Source organism: Clavelina lepadiformis, chromosome 2 (assembly GCF_947623445.1).
Source record: "Clavelina lepadiformis chromosome 2, kaClaLepa1.1, whole genome shotgun sequence".
Classification (NCBI taxonomy): domain Eukaryota; kingdom Metazoa; phylum Chordata; class Ascidiacea; order Aplousobranchia; family Clavelinidae; genus Clavelina; species Clavelina lepadiformis.
This window is the reverse complement of record NC_135241.1, coordinates 2,970,372-2,996,125: the sequence shown is the minus strand read 5'-3', so window position 1 is coordinate 2,996,125 and position 25,754 is coordinate 2,970,372. Positions and strand designations below refer to the sequence as shown.

At 36.5% G+C, this 25,754-nt stretch overlaps 5 protein-coding genes across 5 annotated transcripts; 1 reads left to right on the top strand and 4 right to left on the bottom strand.

Moving 5' to 3' along the window:
- Window positions 1–76: 76 nt before the first annotated feature.
- Window positions 77–2,234, top strand: LOC143447106 (actin maturation protease-like). Its single transcript, XM_076947041.1, has 5 exons — window positions 77–472; window positions 578–661; window positions 1,019–1,155; window positions 1,246–1,443; window positions 1,511–2,234. The coding sequence occupies exons 1-5, from the start codon at window positions 321–323 to the stop codon at window positions 1,849–1,851; spliced, it is 912 nt and encodes a 303-aa protein (XP_076803156.1). The 5' UTR covers window positions 77–320; the 3' UTR covers window positions 1,852–2,234.
- A 386-nt stretch (window positions 2,235–2,620) lies between these two features.
- LOC143447102 (uncharacterized) lies at window positions 2,621–7,232 on the bottom strand. The gene is made up of 9 exons (XM_076947036.1): window positions 7,022–7,232; window positions 6,826–6,873; window positions 6,553–6,627; window positions 6,366–6,480; window positions 6,154–6,248; window positions 5,972–6,047; window positions 5,584–5,748; window positions 4,986–5,124; window positions 2,621–4,857 (listed from the first exon to the last, which is right to left on the bottom strand). Exons 1-9 carry the CDS (start codon window positions 7,132–7,134, stop codon window positions 3,047–3,049), a joined length of 2,637 nt encoding a protein of 878 aa, XP_076803151.1. The 5' UTR covers window positions 7,135–7,232; the 3' UTR covers window positions 2,621–3,046.
- Window positions 7,153–11,920, bottom strand: LOC143447103 (queuine tRNA-ribosyltransferase accessory subunit 2-like). The gene has a single exon (XM_076947037.1). It carries the CDS (start codon window positions 8,612–8,614, stop codon window positions 7,316–7,318), a length of 1,299 nt encoding a protein of 432 aa, XP_076803152.1. The 5' UTR covers window positions 8,615–11,920; the 3' UTR covers window positions 7,153–7,315.
- Window positions 11,921–12,884: 964 nt separating this feature from the next.
- LOC143445135 (coatomer subunit delta-like) lies at window positions 12,885–18,443 on the bottom strand. Its single transcript, XM_076944023.1, has 12 exons — window positions 18,350–18,443; window positions 18,066–18,189; window positions 16,956–17,095; window positions 16,544–16,723; window positions 16,255–16,348; window positions 16,053–16,155; window positions 15,774–15,935; window positions 15,313–15,478; window positions 14,810–14,957; window positions 14,197–14,386; window positions 13,979–14,108; window positions 12,885–13,699 (listed from the first exon to the last, which is right to left on the bottom strand). Exons 1-12 carry the CDS (start codon window positions 18,350–18,352, stop codon window positions 13,610–13,612), a joined length of 1,530 nt encoding a protein of 509 aa, XP_076800138.1. The 5' UTR covers window positions 18,353–18,443; the 3' UTR covers window positions 12,885–13,609.
- On the bottom strand, window positions 18,444–24,348 carry LOC143445134 (multiple C2 and transmembrane domain-containing protein 1-like). Its single transcript, XM_076944022.1, has one exon. It carries the CDS (start codon window positions 22,612–22,614, stop codon window positions 20,266–20,268), a length of 2,349 nt encoding a protein of 782 aa, XP_076800137.1. The 5' UTR covers window positions 22,615–24,348; the 3' UTR covers window positions 18,444–20,265.
- Window positions 24,349–25,754: the final 1,406 nt, after the last annotated feature.

The following is a 25,754-nucleotide window of genomic DNA, read 5'->3' as shown; positions in this document are numbered from 1 at the left end:
ATTTTCAACACTTTTTTGTGAAATAAATTCGTCAATGTAATTGTAAATAGTTATAATTGTAGATTGTCCTTTTGCAATAATATACGGTAATGAAAGTCTAAACTATCTAAAATACACTGAGGAAATATACTTGTCGGTTTCGGTAGTATTTTGTAAAATACTGTCATGGTACAGAACAGTACTAAGCTTACTGCCAATCACAATACTTCTATCGGTAGTGACAGATATAACGTATTGAATGTAGTACTTGAATTGCGAACTAATATGTGAAGGTTAGCGGCAAATGATAGGGTATTGTGAAATTAGCGTGAAGCAGTGCAATGCAAAATGATGTTTATGCTCAACATACAAATGTGCCACGATATCCTGCATTTGCATTCAAATCTGCTGGACTGGTAGAAAACTCCAAAGAAAAATCTCCTGATGAAGAAAGGCAGTTATGTTTGAAATTAATAGAAGATGTTGATAGACGGTAATATCTGTTAGAGCTTGTCAAATTTTAGCAAAAATTTGGTTTAAAATGTTTAGTTTCAGTATGACCAGTAGTACTGTATGTTATGTTATCTTTTTGTCACAGGCAATCTTATATCCGCAGCCCATTACATTGGTACACCTTCAATACACCGGTCCCTTCCGTTTTGCAAGGATACAGAAGACCAATGTATATAATGCATTCTTTGTAATAGATCTGTATACTACCCAGATTGGAAGGTTTGCGATTTTGCGTGAGAAATCCCACACGCAATCGAGATGAAACAATAGCCATTGAACATGCAGTTAATTTTTATCCCCACACACTTTCCAATCTGGTTTACCACAATGTATTGAAGTAGAATATGCATCAGTTTTTGCAAACGATGTTTAAACAGTGTCAGTGCATTTTGAATGCGCATGCTTCATAAAAACTGCTAAATTACTGCATTTGCATTCTAAGCATATTGTGAAACATGTTGAATTTCATCATATCATAAAACATGCTTCATAGCAATTTTGCTACCTCTGAACCTTTTGTTTTAAGGTGTGGTCTGGTTGCATTAAGCATGGCTGGACATATGCTGGAAAAGTGTAGGTCTTCAGTACCACAGTATACTAACAATGACATTTTGCAAGCAGCAATTAAACTTGGATTTACGAAGCAGGGGGAAATGTTTTCAGGTTACTTCTGAAAAAGTGTCACCATACTGAAGTATTAAACTACCAAACTGCGTGTGCATATTTTTAAGTAAAATGTTGCATGTCTTGCAGTGTATGACATGGCAGTGTTGGCGAGAAATTTATACCGCTGTGAAGTTACAATCTATGATACCGAAATGAAGCACAACGCCCACACAATCCTGACTAACCTTCTTTGTGGCCATCCACTCATTGTACCTTACGACAACGATAGAAATTTTGAGCCCTGTTTACAGCGTGGCCACAGAGCCCATTGGGCAATTATTACAGGTAATCTGTGATTGTTGCGCTCACGTTATCACCATAAAAGATGTTTTCTCAAGATATATATTTGCAGGTGCAGTTATTGGGAGTAAAAAGAAGACTTTTGATGATAACCACTTACAATTTCATAAAAAATTGCCCAATTTAGTCAAAATTATTGATAGCCAGTGGTTTCAAGAAAATTTGGCTGATAAACTTGCCCTGCAAGATGGAGAAAATATCAACACATCTTTAATCTACTTGTATGGAAAACAAGGAAAGTCAGCAAGGTATAGGCTGTGGTCTTTGAACAGTTTGTCAACCAGTAATTCTAACTTGAAGGAGTATGACCCAAAAAGAGACTGGAATTGGCTTCACTGCCCCTACAACCTTGAAGATACATTGTGCAATAAATACATGGTTTTGCATTTTTAACATACATCAGTTTCTTTTTTTGTTTAACGCAACTATTTTATTCTCAAGAGAGATTTTTTACACAGTTACTTACAATGATCAGTCCAAGCAAAGGAAGCATGTACACTGAAATTTGGCTGATTATGTCCAGTGTAATCATATTGGGCTGTGTTACTGAACTACATTTGTGATTTGTGCAATTGTCATTTTACTGCAGTATTTGTTAATGAATTTGCACTTTGTTTTTCTGCTTATTGCAACTGTATTGCTGACTTCTTGATGCTTTCAAAATTTTGACAGAATGTCTGTTCATCATGAAATATGCATGGTTTGATTTCAAGTTGTTCACTTTCTGTGTAATCATTTCATCATCACGACCAGTTCCAATAAAATATTCCACCAAATGTTTATCAGAATTTCTCAAACAACCTATACCAGGGGTTCTTAGACTGCGTTTGTGGGCGTAAGTCACTACACACATCGTGTGTGTATGATGTGCAGTATATATGTTTCTTAATTATATTGAAGTGTTTGTTGAACGCTTATACAGGTATCATACTTATCGGATTCAGCACCCTAAACAAGTTAAAGAACTATTCACCTACACATAAGGAACCTGAACAAAAACAAACGACTTTCAAAGCATCCCAGAAAAAGATTTCCACGAAATTCTGTAGTAGAATGTCAATAATTCTCAAAATGGATTCTATTTGATTGTTTTTTACTTAAACTTTTTGACATAGTACAGGTATCTCATAAGCTACGACTGATAAATCTTGGAAAGTTTGACTTAGTTTAACTCCGATGCCAAATTTATTACATCAACATCAGGCATGGGTAACATAACCCTATGAATATCTCAATGTACAACTACACATTCATGCAATGCAACCAGTACTAAATGATGAGCATTGATATTATACGACACATTAAAAAGTAATCGAGAGCGTTTTTCAGCTACCATGGCCATAATAAGACTTTCATAAAATTAAAAAAAATGCTCGAGGATTACAATTAAACAAGAACACAAAATGCAGCAAGCATCAGAAAATGCCCGGGCTCATCAATGATTACACTGCCTTTGCGTAAAATTAAACCTTAATTGACAGCATGGATAATCATAAATTTTGTGGAAGGAACCTCTGCATCAGAGTTTGTGCCTTAGCAATGACATCGTGGGATGATTATGGTGTGCGTCTTCTCGTGTCGATAAATATCAACGCCTTCTACGTGAACCACTTGTGCTATGGGTGTGGCTATCAGGAGACTTTCTTCGACTTTTTTTGCTTCTCGGAGGACTTGGAGCATCCGATGATGATGAAGAGCTGTCACTATCTGATGAAGAGCTGGATTCTGACTGGGACGACAGTTGACGACGACGACGCTGGTCATGGCTTTCTGCTCGCCTTCCAGACAACTTCTGAGAGTCTATTTTTTTCCTTTTCTGCACTTTTACTGGTGATTCCTCTTCAGAAGATGAAGTTTCCGATGAAGAGGATGATTTGGAAGCTTTACGACGCTTCTGAAGTCGTTCCTTTTCCTGCTTTCTGTCACGTTCTGAACGAGAAGCATATGGACTACGACTTCTTCTGGAGGAATGCCTTCTGGGACTTGGACTCCTTCTTGATCTGGCTCTTTTTGGACTGGGACTTCTTCTTGAAGATGTTCTCTTTGGTGTCGAACTGCGGTATGAAGTTCTTCTACGAGATTCCTTTCCTTTGGCAGGACTGCGACTACGATGTTGCCTCGATTTCTCCCCGCCTCTTCTTGAATCACTGCGTTGTCTACTGTGAGAGTTGGCACCTGGAGATCTCTTTCTGGATCTTCTACCATCCTCATCCTTTGAAAGCTTTTCCTTGGCAGGTTGTTTACGTTCTTCATCATGACTTTCTTGTCCGGAATCATCAGATCCAGACTGTTTAGAACTACTGGACTTTTTTCTTCCAGAAGATGTTTTTCTGTACACTGCATGACTTTGCTCTTCATCAGCAGAATCACTCTTATCTAGATTGCTAGCTTTGGCAGGAAATGAAGATGACTCAATTCTGTGATCCTTTGGCTTTTCGGAAGCAGACTTTTTCGAAGGACTAGGCACAACATACTCAATGGACTCTGTGTTTTGTTCTTTAGCTGATTCTGATTGGATTTCGTCTTCATGAGAGCTTCTATTTTCATCAGATTCCGCATCACTGCTAGAGCCTTCCGCCGATTTTGGAGCTTTTCCTGGGCTTCCCTCTTCTGCAGATGAGGTTTTTGTTTGACAATCATTTTGCGAAACATCATCATTCGAATCAGAAGTGTGTTCATGCGATTTTGCACGTTCGTCTGCACTTTCCCCGCTATCTGAACTTTGACCACTTACATCCATTGCTTCGAGCTTGCCAGGAGCTTCGCGTTCACTGCCGCTATCGAAGTTACTCTTGCTCCGGTCATCATCAGATTCAGGATCTCCCGATCGTTTCGAGGAAGGTTCCTCTTCATCACTTTCATTTCTCTCTTCTTTCACCTCCACCTCATTTGCATCAGGCGTCCCTGTATCACCCGATGGTTCCTTCTTACTTTCTTGAGCATCAGTGTCATCATTAGGGTGGCCAGTGGCATTTTCTAATGCTTCTGCTTCCTGCTTTATAACAATATCGTTGCCCGCATCACCCGACTTACCAACATCGATTTCCACTTGTAAACCTTCGTGTTTTACTACATCACCTTCCCCCCTTGGTTCGGCCCCGCGTGAATTATCCTTACCTTCGTTTCCCTCATCACTCTCCGAAACGTCACCCATTTTATTATTTTCCTCTGCGTCGGACTCAACTTGTATATCGACGTTCGGTTCCTCTGTGAGGTCATCGACGGCCTCATCTATATTTTTATCACCCATTCTGCCGCGTATTTTGATATCGGCGTTTGTATGGCCCCCATTAGTGGATTCTACATTGCCCCCCTTGATTTCCTTATCTAATAACTCTATTTCATGATCAATGTCCGCCAATGTCTTTTCCATTGAAATTCTGCTCTCTTCAATTTTCTCTGAAATTATAAGAAAAATTATATAAAGTTGTTTTGGTATTTCCATGCAGCAGCGCACTACGAGTTCCTGTAAGACAAACTTTTTGGATTACAGTAGGACGCAGATCATTCAGGTGCCACCAAATTACCTTCAATTGTCTTCTCAGTTTCTTTTAATGCTCTTATGGTGCGACCTGTTGTATCCTTCGGCAGGAAGAACACCGGTGGGTGAGTTTTTGTGATCAAGAATTTTGCCTTTTGTTTCCACTCTTTTTCCCAATCCTCAAACTAAATAAGATTATCATTAAAATCAGTTTAATTATCAAAACTCAAAATAGTTTACCGTACATTGAATAGAAAAAAATAAAAATAAAATTGAGGCTGAGAAAGGTCAATAAAAATGTCAATATCTGGGATGCAAATTTTAAGATAACGAATCCTACAGAAGCAAATGTCAAGGATTTCAATTTTCATACATTTTTTGGAATCCTAGGGATCAGTTTCCTTTCATAAATAAATTCCGATTTTAAATTGCAAAGCCAAGCTCTGCATGCGTTAGTCGTCATGCACTGATCCACATTATATCCATTTGACAACTGTCCTCTTAAATGAGCTACCGTAACAAAAGGTAAGGAAAAGCAATGTTCAGGTTTCAACTTTTTAATTTTCAAAGTATTCTCGGACAATATTCTGTATTGTGCATCCCTATTCAATGCCAATGAAAGCACTCAATAGTATATTCCACACCTCTCCTGCTAGAGCAACTTTCTGCTCCAATAGCAAGATTTTCCTCTGCTGGCTTCGACGCTCCGTGTAAAGTCCCCTCCGTTCTGCAGCCGCCTTCTTTCGTTCCTCCGCCGACGCTTCTTCCAGTCGCTGCTCAATTTCCGTTCTTCTCTGTTCCTGCTTAGCCTGTATTGATGTTGTTATTATTATCTTAATGTTAATAATGTATTATGGTGTTGGCTGCTTTATAGTCGGTTATGGTTGCATGTATTCTATATTGTACCGTTCGTACAACGAATTACACATCTTCAGACCAACTGCTTGGTGCCATGCAAGTATCAAAATATTCTTTGTGCTATCTTGTGTTTCATGTAAATTCATCGGAAAATCAGAATCAAACAGGACTTACAAAATGATCTGCTTTGCTTTCGTCTGATTGAAACCTTGCAAGGGTACCCAGGAGCATTCCAAACATCCTTCGATTTCTACAAGTAAGTTAAATTTTTGTACAGCTACATTATACATCATTTGCATTTCTTTCCAATAAAACAAAGTTAAATTGTGCAATGACACATTAAGGCCTTGTCATACCGAGCTTTCCCTTTTTCATCAACGTTCTGAGCCGAAATCACTTCACTTTTCGTAACTGATTTTGCAGTTGAAATGACAGACGATTGCACTTTGGGCTGATAAAAATGGGAAACATAAGGAATAATTTACAGAACTTTGTCAGAAGTAAATTATATAGATGCAAGCAGAAAACATGACTAGATGAAGTTCAACAGGACAAGAAGGTAGCTCACTTTCACGACGTCATCTTCATCATCTTCGTTTTCACTTTCCTGTTGTTGCTTTTGAGAATGGCGCCGTGAGATGAGGACTCTTCGTCCTTGGTCACCGCTGGGTGCAGAACCAACCCTGAAAAAATAAACAACCTGGTTATTGTGGTACTTGTGCTAACCGCGGACATCTGCTCAAAATAGTAGAAACCTGCGAAATATTCCTCCTGTCCGCTTTGCCGCTGGTTCTTCTTCCTTTATTTCTTTGGGGTCTTCATAGTGACGCCTGTTTCAGAAATCATAGGGTGTAATAAAAGGGCAGCACACAAATATTCTAAGTAAGGCTAATTTACTGCATAGGATGAAATTCATTCAAAACCATACATTATTACCAACAGAAACTTGGGGAGTAAGTTTGAAATTTAAGCTACAGAAGATTATTGTTTATAAATATAGAATAATGACTAAGTATGATGTACAATACCTTCCCAAGTTGGAACCTCCTCTACCCCTGCCCCTGTCGGGAAGTGGCCTAAAAAAATTGAAGTAAAATTAGTTGTTATAAAAACAAATGCAATTCTTAACTCAATAGTGCTATTTTCTGCATTTTTGTTCTTCTTTCAATTTCTTTTATTTCAATGCTTTTAATTGTCAACAATAATAATTATTGCGTAACTTACCTTGCTTCATTTGGGTCTCGGCCAGTCACCTTCTTAATGTTGTCATCAACTGACTTAAGACTCTCCTTTGCCTTCTCAATTTGTTGCTTCAATGCACTTACAGCAAGTGCCATTATTTTACTTTTTTAATGCTGCAAAATGATATGATTGTTGTTTCATCAAAGAAGCCTCAGCAACCATAGCAAAATGTTAGAACCACATTGATTCTAGGTTTCTTTGCAAAGACAAATAGAGTCAATTACACCAAAAGGATTCATTCAATACCAGTACAACATGGAGAAATTGCACTATAATTTAATGCATGGAATTTAAGGCAATCAATTTTTGCTTAAAGCTTTTCAAATTGGAACAAGCATTAAGTTCATTTCGTACAGCAGAGAAAAAAGTTAAATGGTGATGAAGATTATGTAGCATCAACAAAACTGGAGCTAACATTTCATTTACAACAGTTAAGTGCTGTATGTATGCCCTGGTATGATTAACACACGTATAACATGGACAATTTTCTACCAATGGCGCAAATGAACGTGAAAAGCAGGAATCAGAAATGTCTATTGTTTCTACAAACTTTCGAACATCAACATCAACAATTGAACAATTTGTTTTAGCGTCACCATTTTGCAAAGATAAACTTGAATCAATGCTGGGAATGCCATAGACAAGTGCATGATTGCTTTCAGAAAGTTCAGTAACATAGGTGCTATCAAAAACACTAACACCATCTTCAACTAGATCGATTATGTTCAATGGATGACCAAATCCATGAACCAACAACGGTTTGCCTGCAGGTAGTTCATCATTGAGCAATTTTATAACTGTTTTGGTTTCTTCACTGATATGTTTTTCTCTTGGTAGTGCATCAATGCCAAATCCCCAAACGCAATCTTCATGACCTTTCAATTTTTCCAGCATCAATTTCATGCAACGTTTTCGTTCATCAAGATTAGTACCGCCTTCAATCATGCATATCATTTTTGAATTTTCCAAAGGTTTGCTCTGCTGATGATATTTTATGCATTCATCCAAGTACTGCACAGATCGGTTCACAGATTTAATGATCCTTTTTCGAGATTCAGCCTTCAAAACATCACCATCCGCTAATACTTGAAAAATGTCTGGTTTTAGCACTTCTATTAATTTCATGTAACTTTGTGGTGTTACACTAATTTTTCCACCTGCACCCCAGACAGCGACTGTTTTGTTTGTATTGTAACCACTTGGCGGCAGACAAGAAAAGTCTTGGACAGTTGCATATAAAACACTAGTGTTTGGCATGCAAAGACACTCCAATGTGTTCGTGTTGGCTGCCTCCAAAATGTCCTGGTAATCTATAACTGACGGCGAAGGAACTTGATATATATTTTGAATGAGCTTCTTATCCAAGTAGCCCAAGGTCTCTTCCGTTAAATGGGGAATACAACCAGTTTGTGTATGCATGATGCAACATGGTATTCCAATATGGGTCACTTGCTCATTGTGTGTGAAGGTTAAGGTTTTCTCTTGAGATTTTTCTTTAATACACTCAGTTGACATGTTGGAAACCGTTGACTTGAACCGTTTAATGGAAAAATACAGCAACCTTTTGTGTTTCATATAATCCTTAAATAAAATTATTTTAACATGTATTCTACTAACGTAAAAATTACAGTTAGAAGATATATAATGTTAATAATGTTTTATTCTAAAAATTATTATATGGTAAAAGATCTGCAAATGTACTAAAAACAGCAACAAAACACTTCCTAATTAGAAAAGAATTAAGAAAAAAAATACCTCAAACAAGGTAGCTTCTTGTTTCTAAGTGGCATTGTCAGAAATGCAACATTGTTATATTTAATGTACCTATTTTGCTAAGATATTCTTTAACCTCGGACTGAGGAAGTCTTTGCGCGACTTACACCTAGCAATGATTGCTCATCGCTCCAGTCCTGGTTACTGAGCTATCGTTTGTGCAAGTTCCAATTGTCCCACATTTTGTGTTTTAGGTTTTTTACATAGTATTGCCCAAATTTAGAACAGTCCATCGGGTCTGCTGAACAGCAGCAAGCATCATTTACAAATTGCCCAAGGGCATTGCTAACTGAATTAGGTACATTTACAATGGTAGCACCACTGGATATTGAACACAGAACACAACCTGATGATGTCAGTGCTTGAACCACTCGGCTACCGAGCATATTTTTACCTGATTTTACTAAAAGGTGGTTTGCATTTATTTTTTTCATTTTACTTGTTTAGTCCATTAATAAAAACGACTTATTACAATTTTAAGTGTCAGTCATGCAGCCAACAGCTAACCCAAGAACAAGACCAAAACATAAAGCAAACAAATCTTCTAATATCAAATTAAACCAGTCTCTTTTCCATACATGCTCCTGCATCCCTGAAGTAAACTGTTCGGTCTAATTACAGTGAAAGATGTGTTTAGTTACTACTTCATATTCAATCATTACTTTGTATATGTGCGTTTTTATCACATTATAAACGACACTGTTTCATGTGCCGCACAAAAATAGCCCTGGACTCGCACTCCATACATTTTGCTAATACTGAAATGGAAAATTAAGTCATTTTCAAATTATTTTCTAAAAAAAAGTTGGTTGATTGTAAACATGAAAACGAAATTTCTCATCTTTTTTCGTTAACGAGTTCATGGCGAAAACATTTTAAAACCACTGTGCGTGGAGCAGATGTGACGTCACCGGGGCTGCTGGTGTTCCAACATGGTTTTCAAGTGGAAATCAGATCGTTGAAAAGTTGCTGTTGCAAGACTCGTTTTGGCGAATTCAGTGGGTGTGTTGAACAATTTTTTTTTAAATTTTTTTAGTTCAGGATGATTAATTATAAGAGGTGTTTTTAATTGAGCAAGTGTTATCTGTATGTGCATTGTGCAACCTTAGCTTGTGCAACCTGTCTGCTCAAAAATTACTAAAAATCATGGAAAAATGCATACAAATTGCAGCTAAGCACACATTATTGTGTTTATTACTGTATCAACGCATCTTAAGTGCGCTACTGAATATAATTACAATCGCACGCGAGGGTGCTCTTGCACAACTATGCAGACCAGAAAAGCGCCAATTCATCAGCATCAGTAACATCGGTACAACTCTTGTACTCACATATCAATTTACATCAGAAATATTACGATATTTACTTATATTTTCTAGCACTCCAATTGAAATGATATGCCAGTGATGAAAGTTTACTTCATTTAGAGTAGGCCTAGGCTAGATCTTCGTTGTCTGTACGCCTGGCTGGAAGGTACAGTAGCTTTCAACAAGAACTCTTGTGTTTAAAGACGCAAATTTGGCATGATGGTGTAAAGCTGCGGTTCCCAAACTGGGGTCTGCGGACAAACTGGGGTCTGTACAGCAGCTTCAGAGGGTCCGCAATGAGAATTTTTTTAATGATTGTGATTCGATAATAAAGCTTTCTCTTTCTCCAAAACCAAACATTGATGACTTCATTGCAGCAAAACAAGTGCACCCATCCCATTAAACGCTACCGTATTTGAAAGTTTTTGCTTTTTCTTTCATTGGTGTGGTTTTTGCATTTTTCCTATAGCATTCTTTGATTTTTATAGGGCTGCGAAATATCAAAATAATTGCGAAGGGTCCGCCAGGCAAAATTTTTAGAAAAGTTTGGGAACCGCCGGTGTAAAGTGAAACCTACATTCTCTGTTTATTTATTATAAATTGGCTTTGAAGCAGCCAGTTTTTCTTCGTTCATTTAATAAATTATCATGGAGATAAAAAAGCTTGGCACGCACGTTGATGAACCTTGTACATGCAGCCTGTGCAGGTGGAACACTTGACACTATGGTCTGTACAGAAACAGGCAGACCTAACTGGAAAGTATGACAACTTTCGACGAGAAATCGTGCAGGTAAAGACGCAATTTTTGACATAATGGCGTGCACTAAAACCTTAATTCTTTGTTTACTTCTGTGTTGTATTGTTTATTTTTCGCCATTAACTGTGCGGATTGAAAGTTAAGATGCTAACCGTTGTAGTTACAGCACAATACAACACATGCTCACGAACAATTAACGAGCAGAAAAAACTGGTAAAGCTCAAGGGCTTAAAACATGCAAGATAGCAATAATAGAATTGTGCTATAAGATGGTAGGTTAGCATGGCCACCAAACTCATAAAATAATTGCTAAGTTTAACGAATTTAAAACCAAAATAACGCAAACAATGAAATAGCTAAACTATTGGAAGATGTTGAAGACATGTTCCCTAACATTTAAAACACGGATATTAACAGCCGAAATAAATATATGAAGTGATATAGTTTGATTAAAGTGACAAAGAATACCTTAAGCACACAACAAACTGGCTTATTATATTGGCTTATCATACTTATTATAAATTGGCGTTTAAACAACTGGCTTTTCTTTGTTAATTTATTATAAACTTGTGTGAAGATAAAATCCGGTGTGCACGTTAGATGTTGATGAATCTCCATACTTTCCACTAGGTACCGGTATGGCAGGCAGATTAAACATACCGTAATCCGCTAGCACGGTATTTAGGCCTATATCAAAATAATATATTTAACATGCACAGCATGTACCGCTGAACTGTTAGCCTATTTACTCTTGCATTGAGAAATATAATACTCCATTTCAGATGATATGCATGGGATGAAAATTTTCTTCATTTCGTAATAGATCTTGGAACTTTGACCCTTATACCGTATCTGTTCAGATAAATCGGAAACAGCAGAACAGGAAAAGAAAACATACTCTGCTAGTCACTTTGCACGTATCGTCGATTCTTTATTATTTTTGATCCGATTTAGACGTAATTAAACTTTTATTTAACGCAACCCACAATTACCCGGAATACCGGTATCTTCACGTTTCAGCATAAACTACATCCTAATGGCCAGTATGGGATTGGAATCTGATCCACAGCCACGGTGCCGGAGTTGCACGCAAACGCGTGAAGGCCACAAAACAATCGACATCTTATCTTCTTCAGAACATAATTTTGTAAAATTAGAGTTAAACAGAATTAAATTAGAGAATGCCCGTATATTAGAAAAGCAGTACACAAGAGCTTCAAAATGTTAGTGTCGTACCGCGGTCTTGCTAACAGTGGTGGATCACTCATTAATTTAATGAAGCGATTTAAGACATGTGTGAATCGACTTGCTGCTTAGCCACATACTTTCCTGCATACTACCGCGCTCTTGATTAAAAGGCGCAAATGTTGCTGAAAAATTACCGGCAAATTACCACGGTTTACCGACAAAAACAAATTCTTTTGTAAGCTCTACAAGAATAAACGCATAACAAGAAAGAAATCGCTTTGCACAAATTCTTAAAAGATCGCGTTTTGTTGTTTGGTTAATGTTTTTTTTTAAAGTGCTTAAATTTAATTCAAATCTTACTTATGTAGGTGTAATTTTATCTAAAAGAAATATACTTTTCCAAATTTACTGCTTAATTAAGACATAATTTTACAGTTAAGATTTTGGTGTGTACCTTGGCTGCCTAAGATGGAACAAGATTATTTTGATTCAGCAAAACCCTCATTTAATGACTTTTCCCAAAATAAAAAATCTTTGTTTGAGACCGGACGAAAACAGAAAGCAATGTGGCTACGTATTAGAAACTACGCTTTGAAACTAACTCAGACACTACGCTTGTGAAATGTCATAATGAAAGGGACTCAGCATTTAGAATGAGGAATCGTTGATCACCCAATGTCGTATCACTCGCAAAGCATGAGCTAAACTTATCTATAAGTAGGTCTACTGATAACCAGTAAAGAACTAATGTTTACAGTATTTTACAGTAAAGAACTAATGTTTGTTACTAATACTAACTTAGGCCTATAAAATTAGCACATTCACACTTGCACCAATGTTTTATTATAATATATGACAACATCACTAAATCTTGTCACTTGTCAATCGCCAGCAACACAATTCGATAAATGCACAATAGCTGCTGCTTCAAATTGATTAATAAGAAACCGGAAATTATTAGCTAATTTTCTTTTAACTTGTCTGTGTTACTACAGCAATAACTGTTACTAATTTGAAGGCTTGATTTTATAAGAAAGCAGGTATAATTGGACTATATTGCACTACACGGGCCAATGCAAGACATATCAGGCCTAGAACTTGAAAACAGAAGTCGCTGGAATACAGAGTGAGTTAGTTCAGTGTACAGCGCCTTGTAACTAAACGTTGATTAGAGCGCACGATATACGTCAGGTAACAGAGAAAAATAGCATTTCATGTACTCTAACATCCGGTAAACATCGCACGCTTCTTAATACGAAATTTATGTCATAGGTCGGATGAGAATAACAAAAAATAAATGCGAAACTACGCTACAACGTGTTACCCCTACGCGTATCGAAACTCCACCTAATTTAGTATTTAGCACTTAATAACAGGAAGCTATTTACATATACAGTACATTAAGTAGAAAAAACATAGGTTTTGGCAACAGAGTTCTTGCTTATTTTGTTGTCATCGATAAAAGTCTAAACGTCCGTGCCTTCACTGACATCGGTTTAGGTCTATATATTTCACAAAAAGGGAAAACTTCTGATCGTGAAAGGACTAAACGATCTCATATTTTTCGACGAGCAAGGCACTTTCTGAGGAATATTTAACCGGGGATCTCCCTTGCGCCATCTCAACTCCGGTGATCTTAACAAATAAGGAAAGACGTGAGCAGTCGCGCATAATAAACACATGAAGCTTTAGGTATGCGGTGTTTGACACGATATTGCTCACAATGTTACATTTAAAGCGACGTGGTGCGAACAGGAACGAATCGCTTATTCAGGAAGTTAATTTTGTGTAATTAAATTAGGAAAATGCATACATACGTTGCATGAACAACATTATAACAAATGGACTGAGTAATAACATAACTATGATGCTTTCATTATGAGTTACGTGACATGAATTATTACCGTAACTTACCTGAATATCCGTAAAAGATTTCTTGGTGGAATGGAAAGAAACGTTGATGGGAAAAAAATCATCTGGTGACCCCGCGATGCTAAACTCCATCGACCCAGTATTATTGGACGCGTCGATTACAGGCAAAGTCCTGCATATGCAAAATAAGCAAAGATAACAAGAAAATAAATTACTTCGCAAGTATCTCCACACAAAGATAAAACCAACGCCGTCGTCACCATTCTAGAATATTCTTTCTGGAATCATGTTTGAAGTCGCCGTCCAGATCGGCAATGTTGGGAGCCCCGACACCAGATGGCACCGGGATCGAAATGCAAACGTCAATCAACTCGAGTTCTTCAAGTTGAAGTTCATATTCGATGTTGACGTCACAACCTCCTTCTCCGTTGTCGTTGGGCCAACAATTTACTGATTAAGTGAAACGAATCGTTAAGAACGTGTTGTCGTTACAGTTTATAACAAACACGCATTTTTTATATTGTCAAGGCAACTAGTGTTACAATGTCAGAGTAGCTTAATCCAACGGGTTGTTACATGGATGGCAAACATAATGTATACAGCAGACACATACGCAATCGTAAGCAAATAGGTATTTATGCTTGTATGCCTGTAACCATAATAGTTTGTTGACGTGTTTGACATCTGCTATAGTGAAGTCATGTTTCCTTTACATACAGCGAGCACTGATGTTTTGATTTAAACTCTAACGCATCTGTATGTAGCGTATTAAAACTAGGTGGCGGTAACACCGGAAAAAACAATGTTGCGAAAGACTAATGCAAACAGCAAAAGAGATACGATTTCACGACGTGACAATTAATTAGCACCAACTTGCTAAGGGCATTAAACTTTCGTCTGTAGCCTTCAATCCCCATTTCAAGATGCCCACATCCTGTTTTAATGGGAACGGTTTGTCAGGATCCTTTAAGCCGATTATACCAGATGATAGAAAAGCCTTCTTGTCTACTTTCGGATGTGTCTGTTATAATAAGCAAGCGGAAGTGATGATATTTAGCTGCTTTCGCACCTATCTCTGTGTCAGGTGATAGCAGTGTTTGTCTGCTGTGGGTATACTCTTTTACAAGGCAAGCTTTACTATTATATGATTTACGGGCTGTTAAACTATTGTATTTGCTGATAAAAAAACACATTGCTTGCTGCCGAATCGTTGAATGAGGTTGTTATAATGAAACTCACAAACACACAACTTAAAAGCTTTGTTTACCAAAGTTTAATGTTTTTCCCTCATCCATATTATCAGATAGAGTACATCAAGTATTAAAATGGGACAATACTTTACAAGAAAAATGCAATTCGGCAAATAAGTAATATACCTGAAACTGGCAGCCTTTGTCGTCGTTGTTGTCCACCTTGATGAAGATACAGCCATACTGGTCGTCTGCTATTCTAAGCCAACACATTGCCTGCATTATCATTTGTTGTAGACCGCCGTCTCGGCCAGCCGTGATGTTAAGCTTCTCCTCAATACGGATGTGCACGCTATAAACGCAGTGATCAGTAAATATTTTAAAACTTAAATTAACGGGTTGTCTTAAAATAACCTTAAGTATCTATTTTAAATACAATAGATGTAACGGTGTGCATTTTATTTAAATACATCTATGTTTATTACATAACACAAAACGATTTTAACATTAGTGTCGACAATGTTTATAATTGAAATCAATAAATGTGGGATGCGTTTTTCCCTCTTTTACTGATGTTAGCAAATGCAGCGCATGAATAATTCACTAGAAATTCTCCTCAGTTTTTCAACTGGCTGGTTTACGTTTACCTTTCTGTTAAAGCGGCAGGGACACTAGTTTTAGCAATGTCCATCTTCTTTGATTTAAGGCTGCCTGTAGATCGAACATTTTCTCCTTCCGATATTAATTTATCAACAAACTGATCAACATCTTTAGACTTGGCCCCGAGTTTCATTGCTTTACCACTGCTCCTGTAATGAATTCATGCAAATTTGAAGTCGAATTCAAAGAAATTTGAGACAAAGAGCGTAATGAGAAGAGACCTTATGATTTATTCATCGCAATTTGTACAGTAAGAAGGGTCTTACCTGCTTGGTACGGACTTGGGTTTAGTCGGCTCGGGTGCTATTGATTGGGTAATTACTTCACCCATTCTGCTCGCATTGCTACTACCATAACCCATTGCTGATCCTAAAATTATGACAAATTAGAAAGAATTAAAATCAACTGCATATACAGTTATAATTTAAGGAATTAAGAGTCGAACGAATGTTTTTATTATCAGCTTACCACCCATTCTTCCACCTCGCATCGTGTCTCTCTGCTTTTGTTTGATTTCTTTCGCTCTCTGCCTCATTTTCATCTTAGCGTCTTGGACTTGTGTCTGGAAACATTTACGCAGCACACAAAATTAAACTCTATGATATCTGTTTTATTTGAAGTTTTTCACCTTTTTCTTTAAGCAGTTTTAGCACAATAGAAATATGAATGTTCAAATGCATACTGTCTTTTTCTTAACGTACATTTATATTTACAGTAGATTGAAATCATTCATATAACATATTTTCAACATTATTACCTCCCTAACAGCATTGAAAACCTTTTCTTCATGGGAGTCCATTTCGGTAAATGTTCGAATTTGCGCTAAATTAACACTTTCCCGGTACCCAAGTGCCACCACTTCATCAAACGCAAAAATAAGCTCAAATGCGTGTTCCTGGATATCGGCTTCATCAATCACACGACAGTATTCAGGAATCTGTAACCACAAATAATTAGCACAATAAATGTTTAAAATGGAAAACACTGGACACTGATTCAAATATAGTATTATCTCAAGTACACTTTAAAACAATTTTATTGTTTTATATGTGATAGAGTATACTAATAAGCGTGTGTATTGTATAATAAAAGTTACAATTTCAACATTTTTAAAGTATAAATGTAGTCTTTTAAGAAAGTTGTCGTAATACTGTAATAAAATAAATTACCACTCGAGAAAAAAGCCTTAAGGTTTCAAGATCTTCTAAGATGTTGCTGTTTTTGGTCGTGATCAGAACCATGTACATCTTTTCAAGTGGTTGGTAAACGTACCGAACCGATTCGGTTTCAACAAAAGTATGTTGTTTGCCTAGAGTTAAAAAAGTTTGACATAAACTTTTTGCCACCCTGTGATTAAAGGGTGATATCTGAGGTGTGTAAATCAGATATCTATGTACCATATGTAATGCAGATATGTCAATGACCAGTAGAAAATAAGGAAAAGTTAATACTAGGATACATTTACACAATGATAGTGGTCTTTGACTAAATCAGAGCAAATTTCCAAACAAGCAAAAAATCTAGGAAAAAGCCAACATATCTCACATATTTTTCAAGTATTCAGCAAATTTCCTTACTTTGTGTAAACATGCGCTTAGTCAGAACATGTGAAGAAAGGGTTTATGTAATTTATAACAGCGCATAACAAGAAAATATGTGTACATGTACACAGCGATAACTGATGAAAATATAAGACTTAGAAAAGTAAATATAATTTCTAAATACAATACTACAGTACTTTGTGTTCCTCTGAACTCCTGTAGGGCTAGCAACAATACTGGAAATTTTCGAATTATTGATATGTATCTATTTTTAGTCTGCTATCGCTTGTACGGTAAGATTGTTCCAGCGCAGGAATATCACTGGGTTCCAAAATAGTGTAAGAATGCTTATCCTTGGACTGGGGAAAGTATTGCATGACTAAAATTTGGCGGTAGTTCCTAATCGCTCAAGCCAAGTCACTAAGCTGGTTTGTGTGTATTTTTTAATGTATTTTTATTTGTATTTTAAATTTTTTTGCACTACACTCTCAACACAAATCCTTGTAAAACATAACAAAAATATTACGCAATAAAATTACCAAGAAAATGATGTAAACTTGCTAGAACCACTTAGAAAGGGAAAGAGTTATTTTGTTTCACAAAAGTAAGTGACATACATAATATTTCCAAGAGAAAACTTAGGTTGTTAATAATTAATTTTTAGCACTATCGCTTTAATTAGATATGGCTTTCCATAATGTTTTCAGTTAGAATATCAAATAAGATAATCTGTCGTACCCGTGTTCATTAGCTTTGGAAATGCTGCTAAAAGCCCTTCAATTCGAGACCTTGTCATCTCAACAAACTGTCGAGAAATTAATGCACGGCCATTCTTAGAGCACACGGCTGCAGCTAGAAGAACCTGTAAAAAAGTATATGATTATGTATGCTTGTATGCATTTACAGCTATTTATGGATCCCTTAGGCAACCCCAAGCATAAACAAATCTAATGACATTCAAGGCCTATGATCAATTTCATGCAAGTAGTTTAATTTGTTACATTACTCAATGCAAATCTTACCATTGTGAAACAGCTTTTTACAGGAATTAAACGGAGAAGACCAGTTTATGTAGAACAATTGTCCAAACTATTTAAATTCAGCTATTCAAGCTACCTAGGACATAATATACAAGAAAACAAATCTTCATTCAAAACTTTACAACATTAATGGAATCAACCACCAGGCAGGAACACAAGAAATGAATAACTAGAAATTTTTAGTCCACAGGAATGGAAATCAAGTGAAGCATAAAAAAAAGCGTATTCCAAAAACACCTTAAAATTTAGGGAAGTGCACAAGATGAATGTGAACTCGGCTGATACTGCAAGTACCAACCTAGCATAAGTAGTAGAGCCGTAAGGTGTATAGCTGAACATCTGCTAAAACAGCAGTACTATCTACTACGGAATCAGAATAGAACTTATAAGTTGGACATATTTTCAAAAATGTGCATTCAGGACTAAATTTTTTTAAATTAGCAAACAACATAGCAAAATGTTTGTTCTTAAACAAATGTGTGATAAAAATTGACAGATAAATTATCCTTTTACATATGTGCTGTAAGCGACTTTTACAGGAATTCAAGTTTATGAAAACACAATTTCTAAATACCTACGATCAAAATAGAACAAATAAAACAACAAAAACATTGATAATTACGATGTTTAACAAGTAGTGTATATATACATTAACAATAAAATTGATCAAAATTATCAACACTACAAGTATGGTATGGTGAAGGTCAATGGTAAACAATGCTTAATGACAAATTTTGTCACATTTTAAGCAGTGCTAAAATATAGTACGATGTACAGTAAATGACAATAATGCGTGAACTCTGACGCAATAGTTCATAAAAAATGAGAAACAAAATAATATAATGTAAAAGTACATAAGAATATATTGCACAATAAAACCATGTGTATACTGTATATACATAAAAAACACAAATAAATTTCCACATAATCTTTCCTGAATCTTAAAATATGATGCAAGCCTAAAAACTGAGGCCAAACATTTGCTGTCATTTGAAACACCGGTTCGGAAAAAAAATATCCTGCAGTTTTGTTCTAGCGATCCTACACAATTTAACATTTTGAAATTATTTCCAGCTGGACACTTGGCTTTATTTCAGCATATTTAATGACAAAAAATTGAATAGCTCACATAGCTTATGGAAATGTGTAGTAAATTCATGGCTGTAAACACAGCGTGCAATTTCAAGAAATGTCTAAATGTCATGACAACCAGTTTTTGTTTTGGGGACCAAAACAGTGTTTGTCTTAAAAAGAACTGACGTTATATGTCTATGACGTTTTGTGTAATGTTAAACACAAACATGTTAAAATGAGAAAAGTAGATTTGGTGCAGTGACTTTATGTTTATGATTATGATGTTATTAGGCAAATAAGGTGAATACCATACACCAACACTAACAATTTTTTATTCGTTTACACACTATTATCGGAGGTATGACTTTTATACTTGCAAATTGAATCAAAACTTGGTCTCAAAGCAGAAATTGGGCATCCAGTTTTTAGGAGGCTGGATACCCAGCGCCATAAATACAATATGAAGATATATATTGCAAGACAGTGAAAATAAGGTAATTCATTGTTGACATAATAACAAAATCTAAAACCTTGCTTGCTTGCTTGCTGAAAGATACTTGTAGTTAACAAGTTAATGGAAAACCGATTTAAATATGTAAGTTGTGGTGACATTGTCTATGACTGTGTGGGTGCTATTTTAACCAAGCGACTTTCAACAAAAACTCATAAAACAAGGCAATTTGTTTACTAGTAAAAATAAAAAATACCTGTACCATAAATCATGCTGACAGTGAGATGTTAACTAAGAGCAGTGCAACAGAAATAGGCCAAATGTTAACAAAATCGACAAGTGGAATACGGGTTTTGTCATTCATTTCATTGCTTCATTTTTTCTTCTTGCTACTCCTTTGCGAGTGTTGATCTAAAGCAGATTCTTGATATTGAAGCAGTTGAACATTTGACGGTATTCTTGACAGATAATCCATTACTTCATTGTTAGGAACATAATTTGGATTTCTCAGCCTTTTTGAAAACTTGTTGATACCCCAGGCTAGGATAATAATCCTAAGTGGAATGAGGTAAAGGATAAAACAGGCCACAACGAGAACAATCATAAGTACCCAAGCTAGAAACGGAACGCTCCAAGTGACAGTATTGTAGACCCGTTCGCCAAATGATGCAATAAGGTCTAAAATAGTCTGTACTTTGCACAGCACTTCCTCTATTGCTCTCAGACGCTGCATAAAGGAGAGTTTGGAGCTTTCTTCATCGTCTTCTTCATCATCTGCGTTTCCCTGAAGCTCATATGAGCTCATGTCTTGTCTCCGGGGCTTTATCTTGCGCACAAAGATATCAACATAGTTTTTCATCAGCAACAGAAGCAGTGCAAATGGTAACATGTATACTTCAAAGTTCCATACTACAGTCACAAATGCTATAAAGGCCAATACACTTCTAAGCCTATTTTCCCAAGTAAAGCAAGAGTTGAAAAATTCTCCTGCTCCAATAATTGCTTGAACTATGCTCCACACTCGACTGAAATTATTCACAAGAAGGCTCTTTTTGAATTTGGAGCTCTCTTCCATAAACTTTTCTTCTCTTGGAGAAAAGGTTCTGATAGCAGCTCGTACTTGATTGAAGATATAACTGATCTGGACAGTGATTGTTCCCTTTGTCTTCTCCTTCAGCTTTTTATCTTTAAGGGTGTAAGTGTGAGTGTCCCCATTGTTACACGACAAAATAGGAATGACAATTTTTCCCAAGAAATCTTTTTCATTCTCGCTGTCTTCATCATAAACGGTTATTTCAAAAACATCATGGATGTCACACACTGGAAAAGTAAAAACTCTGTTCCAAACTGGATCAAGGGTTTTATAACACGTCTGTGTCTGTGCTCTAGCATTGCAGAACTGCACAACACAAAAAGGATCTGATTTTCCATTGAAATCTGCAGGTCTCAAACCACTGGCAGAAGCAATGCGAATTTCTACAAACCCAATGTCAGATATCTTAGCCAATGTTGAGAACAAGCCATATCTTTGTCTCAATACACTTAAGTCATAGGATGTAAGGTATTTCTGGCTTGGTTCGATTTCATGGATGGTAACAAGAAGAAGAATAGTACCTTGGGTGTCAACGAGGTTCAACGACAGAGAATGAGTAACTTCACATTCTAAAGACATCAGGTCTAATTCACACCTACCAATAGAATCATCTCTACGATATGCATCTCTGTTCCACACAGATATATCTAACATGGCAGGTGAATCTTTTGAGTGCAAATGAAATAAAAATTCATCTTTCCAAACAGGATCCAAGGTTTTACTGCAACACTTACTCTTTCGTTTTTGCCTTCCCAGTAAAAGCTTCACATATGGGTCTGAGGTTCCGCTTGCACTGCGAGCGGGCAAATCTGAACCCGATACTAGCTGAACACTTGCAAAAGCTACTGGCAACTGGCCACCTGTGCCTTTAGAAGCAGAGTTTGTATTTTTCCTTAGACTTAATGTGTTACACGTTTCCTTTTGATGCGGCAGTGGTACAGGAAGTGGTGTTTTTTCTACAATCGATCTCATTTCAGGATTTTCACTGAGGCTGTCATGGCTAAAGAGACGAACGGAAAGAAGAATATAGCCCAATTCTTCGTTTGTTTCGGGGTCTTCCAAATGAATATCAAGCGGGACATCTACATTATGTTCAAGATTTGAAAAGTCTACACTTCCTCCACCCATGAAATCATCGTACCAACTGTCTTTATCATAAACCTTTAACCGTAGATGTGACTTCAAATGCACATCAACAGTAAATTCCTCATTCCATTTTGGATTAAGAGTCAATTTGCAGCATTTGCTTTTGTAAACAGTCTCGTCATCCAGCTTAAACTTTACATACGGATCACTTAGACCATTAGAATCTCGAGCGGCAAGGTGCTCACCAGCTAGAAGTTTGACATGGAGTTTATGTATTGTACCGAAATCCCTTTCCTGGTCTTTCGAAAAACTTGCCTCCACAACATCAGTAGACTCACTTTCTCTCATGAATACGATGTCGTTATCGGCACCTTCTCCAGCAACTGTCTGTTTTTCCCTAACAAGCTTCTTATGACTTCTATGTGAAAAAAGTTTCATCTTTTTTGAACATCTGTGTCCTCTTGTAGGGGAACTGTCGACTGACTCAGTTAAAGATACTGCATCAGCGTCTGATTCAATAGATTTATTGTCATTGTACAGCATTGTATAGCAATAAAGTTTGCTACTGATTAATGCCTTTCAATACAACTGTAGGCCAGCTAATCAACAGTTGTAGTTTATAAGTGAGATGAATTAAGCACTAAACAGACCCATGAGTCTACAAGAAGTGGTAAAAGCTTTGTTATATATATACATTATTGCAGCATGTCCAATAAAAAATTGTTAGGGTATTTATCCACCACCAGTTTTTGTTTTATTTTGGTAAATAATTGGAAATTACGGCACGACGGGAAATCGTGCGTGGAAAGGCACAAATTTTGGCGTGATGGCGAACATTGAAGCCTTAATTCTTTGTTTACGCATATTTATTATAAATTGGTGTGAAGATACAAAAGTTTGATGTGCACGTTGATGCATCCTATGCATTCATATGCCACACTTTCTACTATATAGTAAATACCTATTTACCTATATAGGTAAACCCTAATTTGTGGAAGTGATGAAGTAGATCAAAACTACGAATGCCCTTTTTATTTGCTTTTACTTTGCTGACTGAAATTTAGGAAATTTAAGTATTAAGGGTAATTTATTCTTGACATTTCAAATTGAAAATTGACATATATCTTAATTTGCAGGCTACCCCCTAATTGCCGTTTATTTGCAGATTAGTGTTGTTGCTTCTGCATTTCTTTACTTTCGCAGATTAGTGCTCAAATATATTTTCCACAGGCTACTAAAACATTATTTTTTAATAATTTTATGAGTTCAAACCATTAAGTACTTTATTAGTAAAGTGCCCAAATGACTAAGTAGACTACATTTCACATTACGTATATTTAAGAACTTGTTTTGTTGATCAATCTTGTTGACCTGGCAATTGACCCATTGTCCAGAATGGAAAATACAGCATTTTTCAACGAGAACTTGTGCATGCAAAGACCAAAATTGTGGTGTGATGTCGTGCACTGAACCAGTAAATCTTTGTTGATTTATTATAAATTGGCATTTAAGCAGCCATTTTTTTTGTTCATTTATTATAAGTTAGCATGAAGATACAAACGTTTGGCATGCATGTTGATGAACCTAGTGCGTTCAGATGCCACACTTCCCACTATGGCCCATTGTACTAATATATATAAGCCATATGTAACTCGTGATTCCAAAAAAGTTTGGATACCACTGGTATAAACAGACTCAACCAATTAATCGACGGAAACAGCTCGAATGTAGATGTAGCTGGCCTCACATTTTACGTACCTGCCTGCAGAGTTTGGCAAAGGCGCACCTGATATTATTTGCCATGATCTACAATCAGACAATGGCGCACCTACGGTGTGAAATTTTGAGCTTACTGACTTGGATACAGAGTTTAAGCTTATACGCACACAATTTTCAACTCATTTACGGCCTGAATTAGTGGAACCGTGTAAACTGTGTTCCCCAAGTGCGTCCAAGCATTTTTGCACACACACACTTGCCATTATTGGTTGCACTTAACAGAGCTACCGGTACAGCGCTACAGGCTAGGTAGGCTATCTGCCTTTCTAAAATTTTGTAAATATAACAAATTCAATATTATGTCACCATCTGAAATTAGATAGCAAAAACGGCATCATTGCAAGCTAATATCGCTTATAAAATTGAAATATTTCTCGGATAGCACTTTAACAGTCACAAACTGATTATACAGCCACGTCACTTCGCTACTGATAGTGAAGCGAAGGAGATCCCCGATTCCCCGTTTCCGCTTTGCACTGCACGAATTTTTAATTTTTTTGGCAAAGTTACAGAAATCTTACTACTGCATTGTACTGGCTACTGTAGGTTACTGTAGGCTACCTTAGTATATTGAAGATAATGTGTACAAAGTGCAGTAACTGTTGAAAAAATTTAACTTGATAAACTCAATTCTGCAGTTGTTATTACATTTCAGTGTTAAAATATTTAATAACTGTAATGTTTTTGTGAACAAACAGATTACCCTACAAAGTGATTTCAACTAAATAACAACAGTAAAAAACAAATTTAAGTACACGGTACTTCAATATCGTTTTAGAATCAATTAAATTATAAAGCCTTTAAAATTTATTTAAATCCTTTGTTTTATAATTTTTATGTTTGGTTATTTCATAATGAACATTTTGTAAAATAGAAATGCTAGTTGCGTAATTTTTTGCCATCCACGTTGCGGTGTATGAGAGTCTCGATGAAATCATAAACGATGCAGTGAAGCGTGATGTGCGGCGGGGAGGTGTTGAAACGGAAACGAGACGAAATTGCGTTGGAATTTTGAACGTTTTGTGAGGATTAGGTGTAACAGTTACTTCCTATGCTGTTTCCAAATGAGTGTATAAAACGTTTTTTGTCTGAAATTTAGACATGCTCATTCAACTGAACGAAGGAAAAGCGGAAGGTTAATACAATATCCTACATCATACCGTAATCGTATAACAGTATAGGCAACAGGCCTATATATGGTCAGTAAGCTAACTGGCTAAGTCAGATAGTTTGAAACAGCGTTTCTTAACCGGTATACTGTTCACCCTTAGCAGGGTCAATAAAAAGAATTTGAGGGGTGAAAGAAATGGAAGGGATTAGTGATAAAAGAGACCTGAAGAGTGAAAAAATAAGGACACACCAGCCTTAAAGGCCCAGTATGGAATGTAAGTTTTTTTGTGCACCGGACAGCGTAATATTGAAAGACTGGTGTGCACCAGTAAGGCAGCAAAAATTGTGCACTGATAAGCACTAATGTGCACCACATATCCCTGTTTGGGAATTACTTAGCTTATACAAAGTAACTTTTTATGACCAATTTTGTGCACCAGATATATGCCCGGTGCATAAGGCTTTTTTTTCAAAGGGGTAAATCGAAAACAATGTTTTCTAACTGTAGGTCTATTTTCTTCGTTTCGGCCCTTTCAGGTGTTTAGTGAGATCCAATAAATTAAATACGACAGGTGTAATTAAAGTAATTCGATTCATATTTACTGCTAGCCTATAATTAAAACTTTGCTTTTAAATGCAAGACAAAATTAAATGTTTAACGTGTCACAGATACCACACAGACTTTAAAGCATTTCACGTCGCATGCTACGCTGACCACGTAACAGGACCACATGTCAAATAAAACCAATGCATGGAATTCAAAGCACTGTGAAATAAAAACTAGGTAGCCTCTT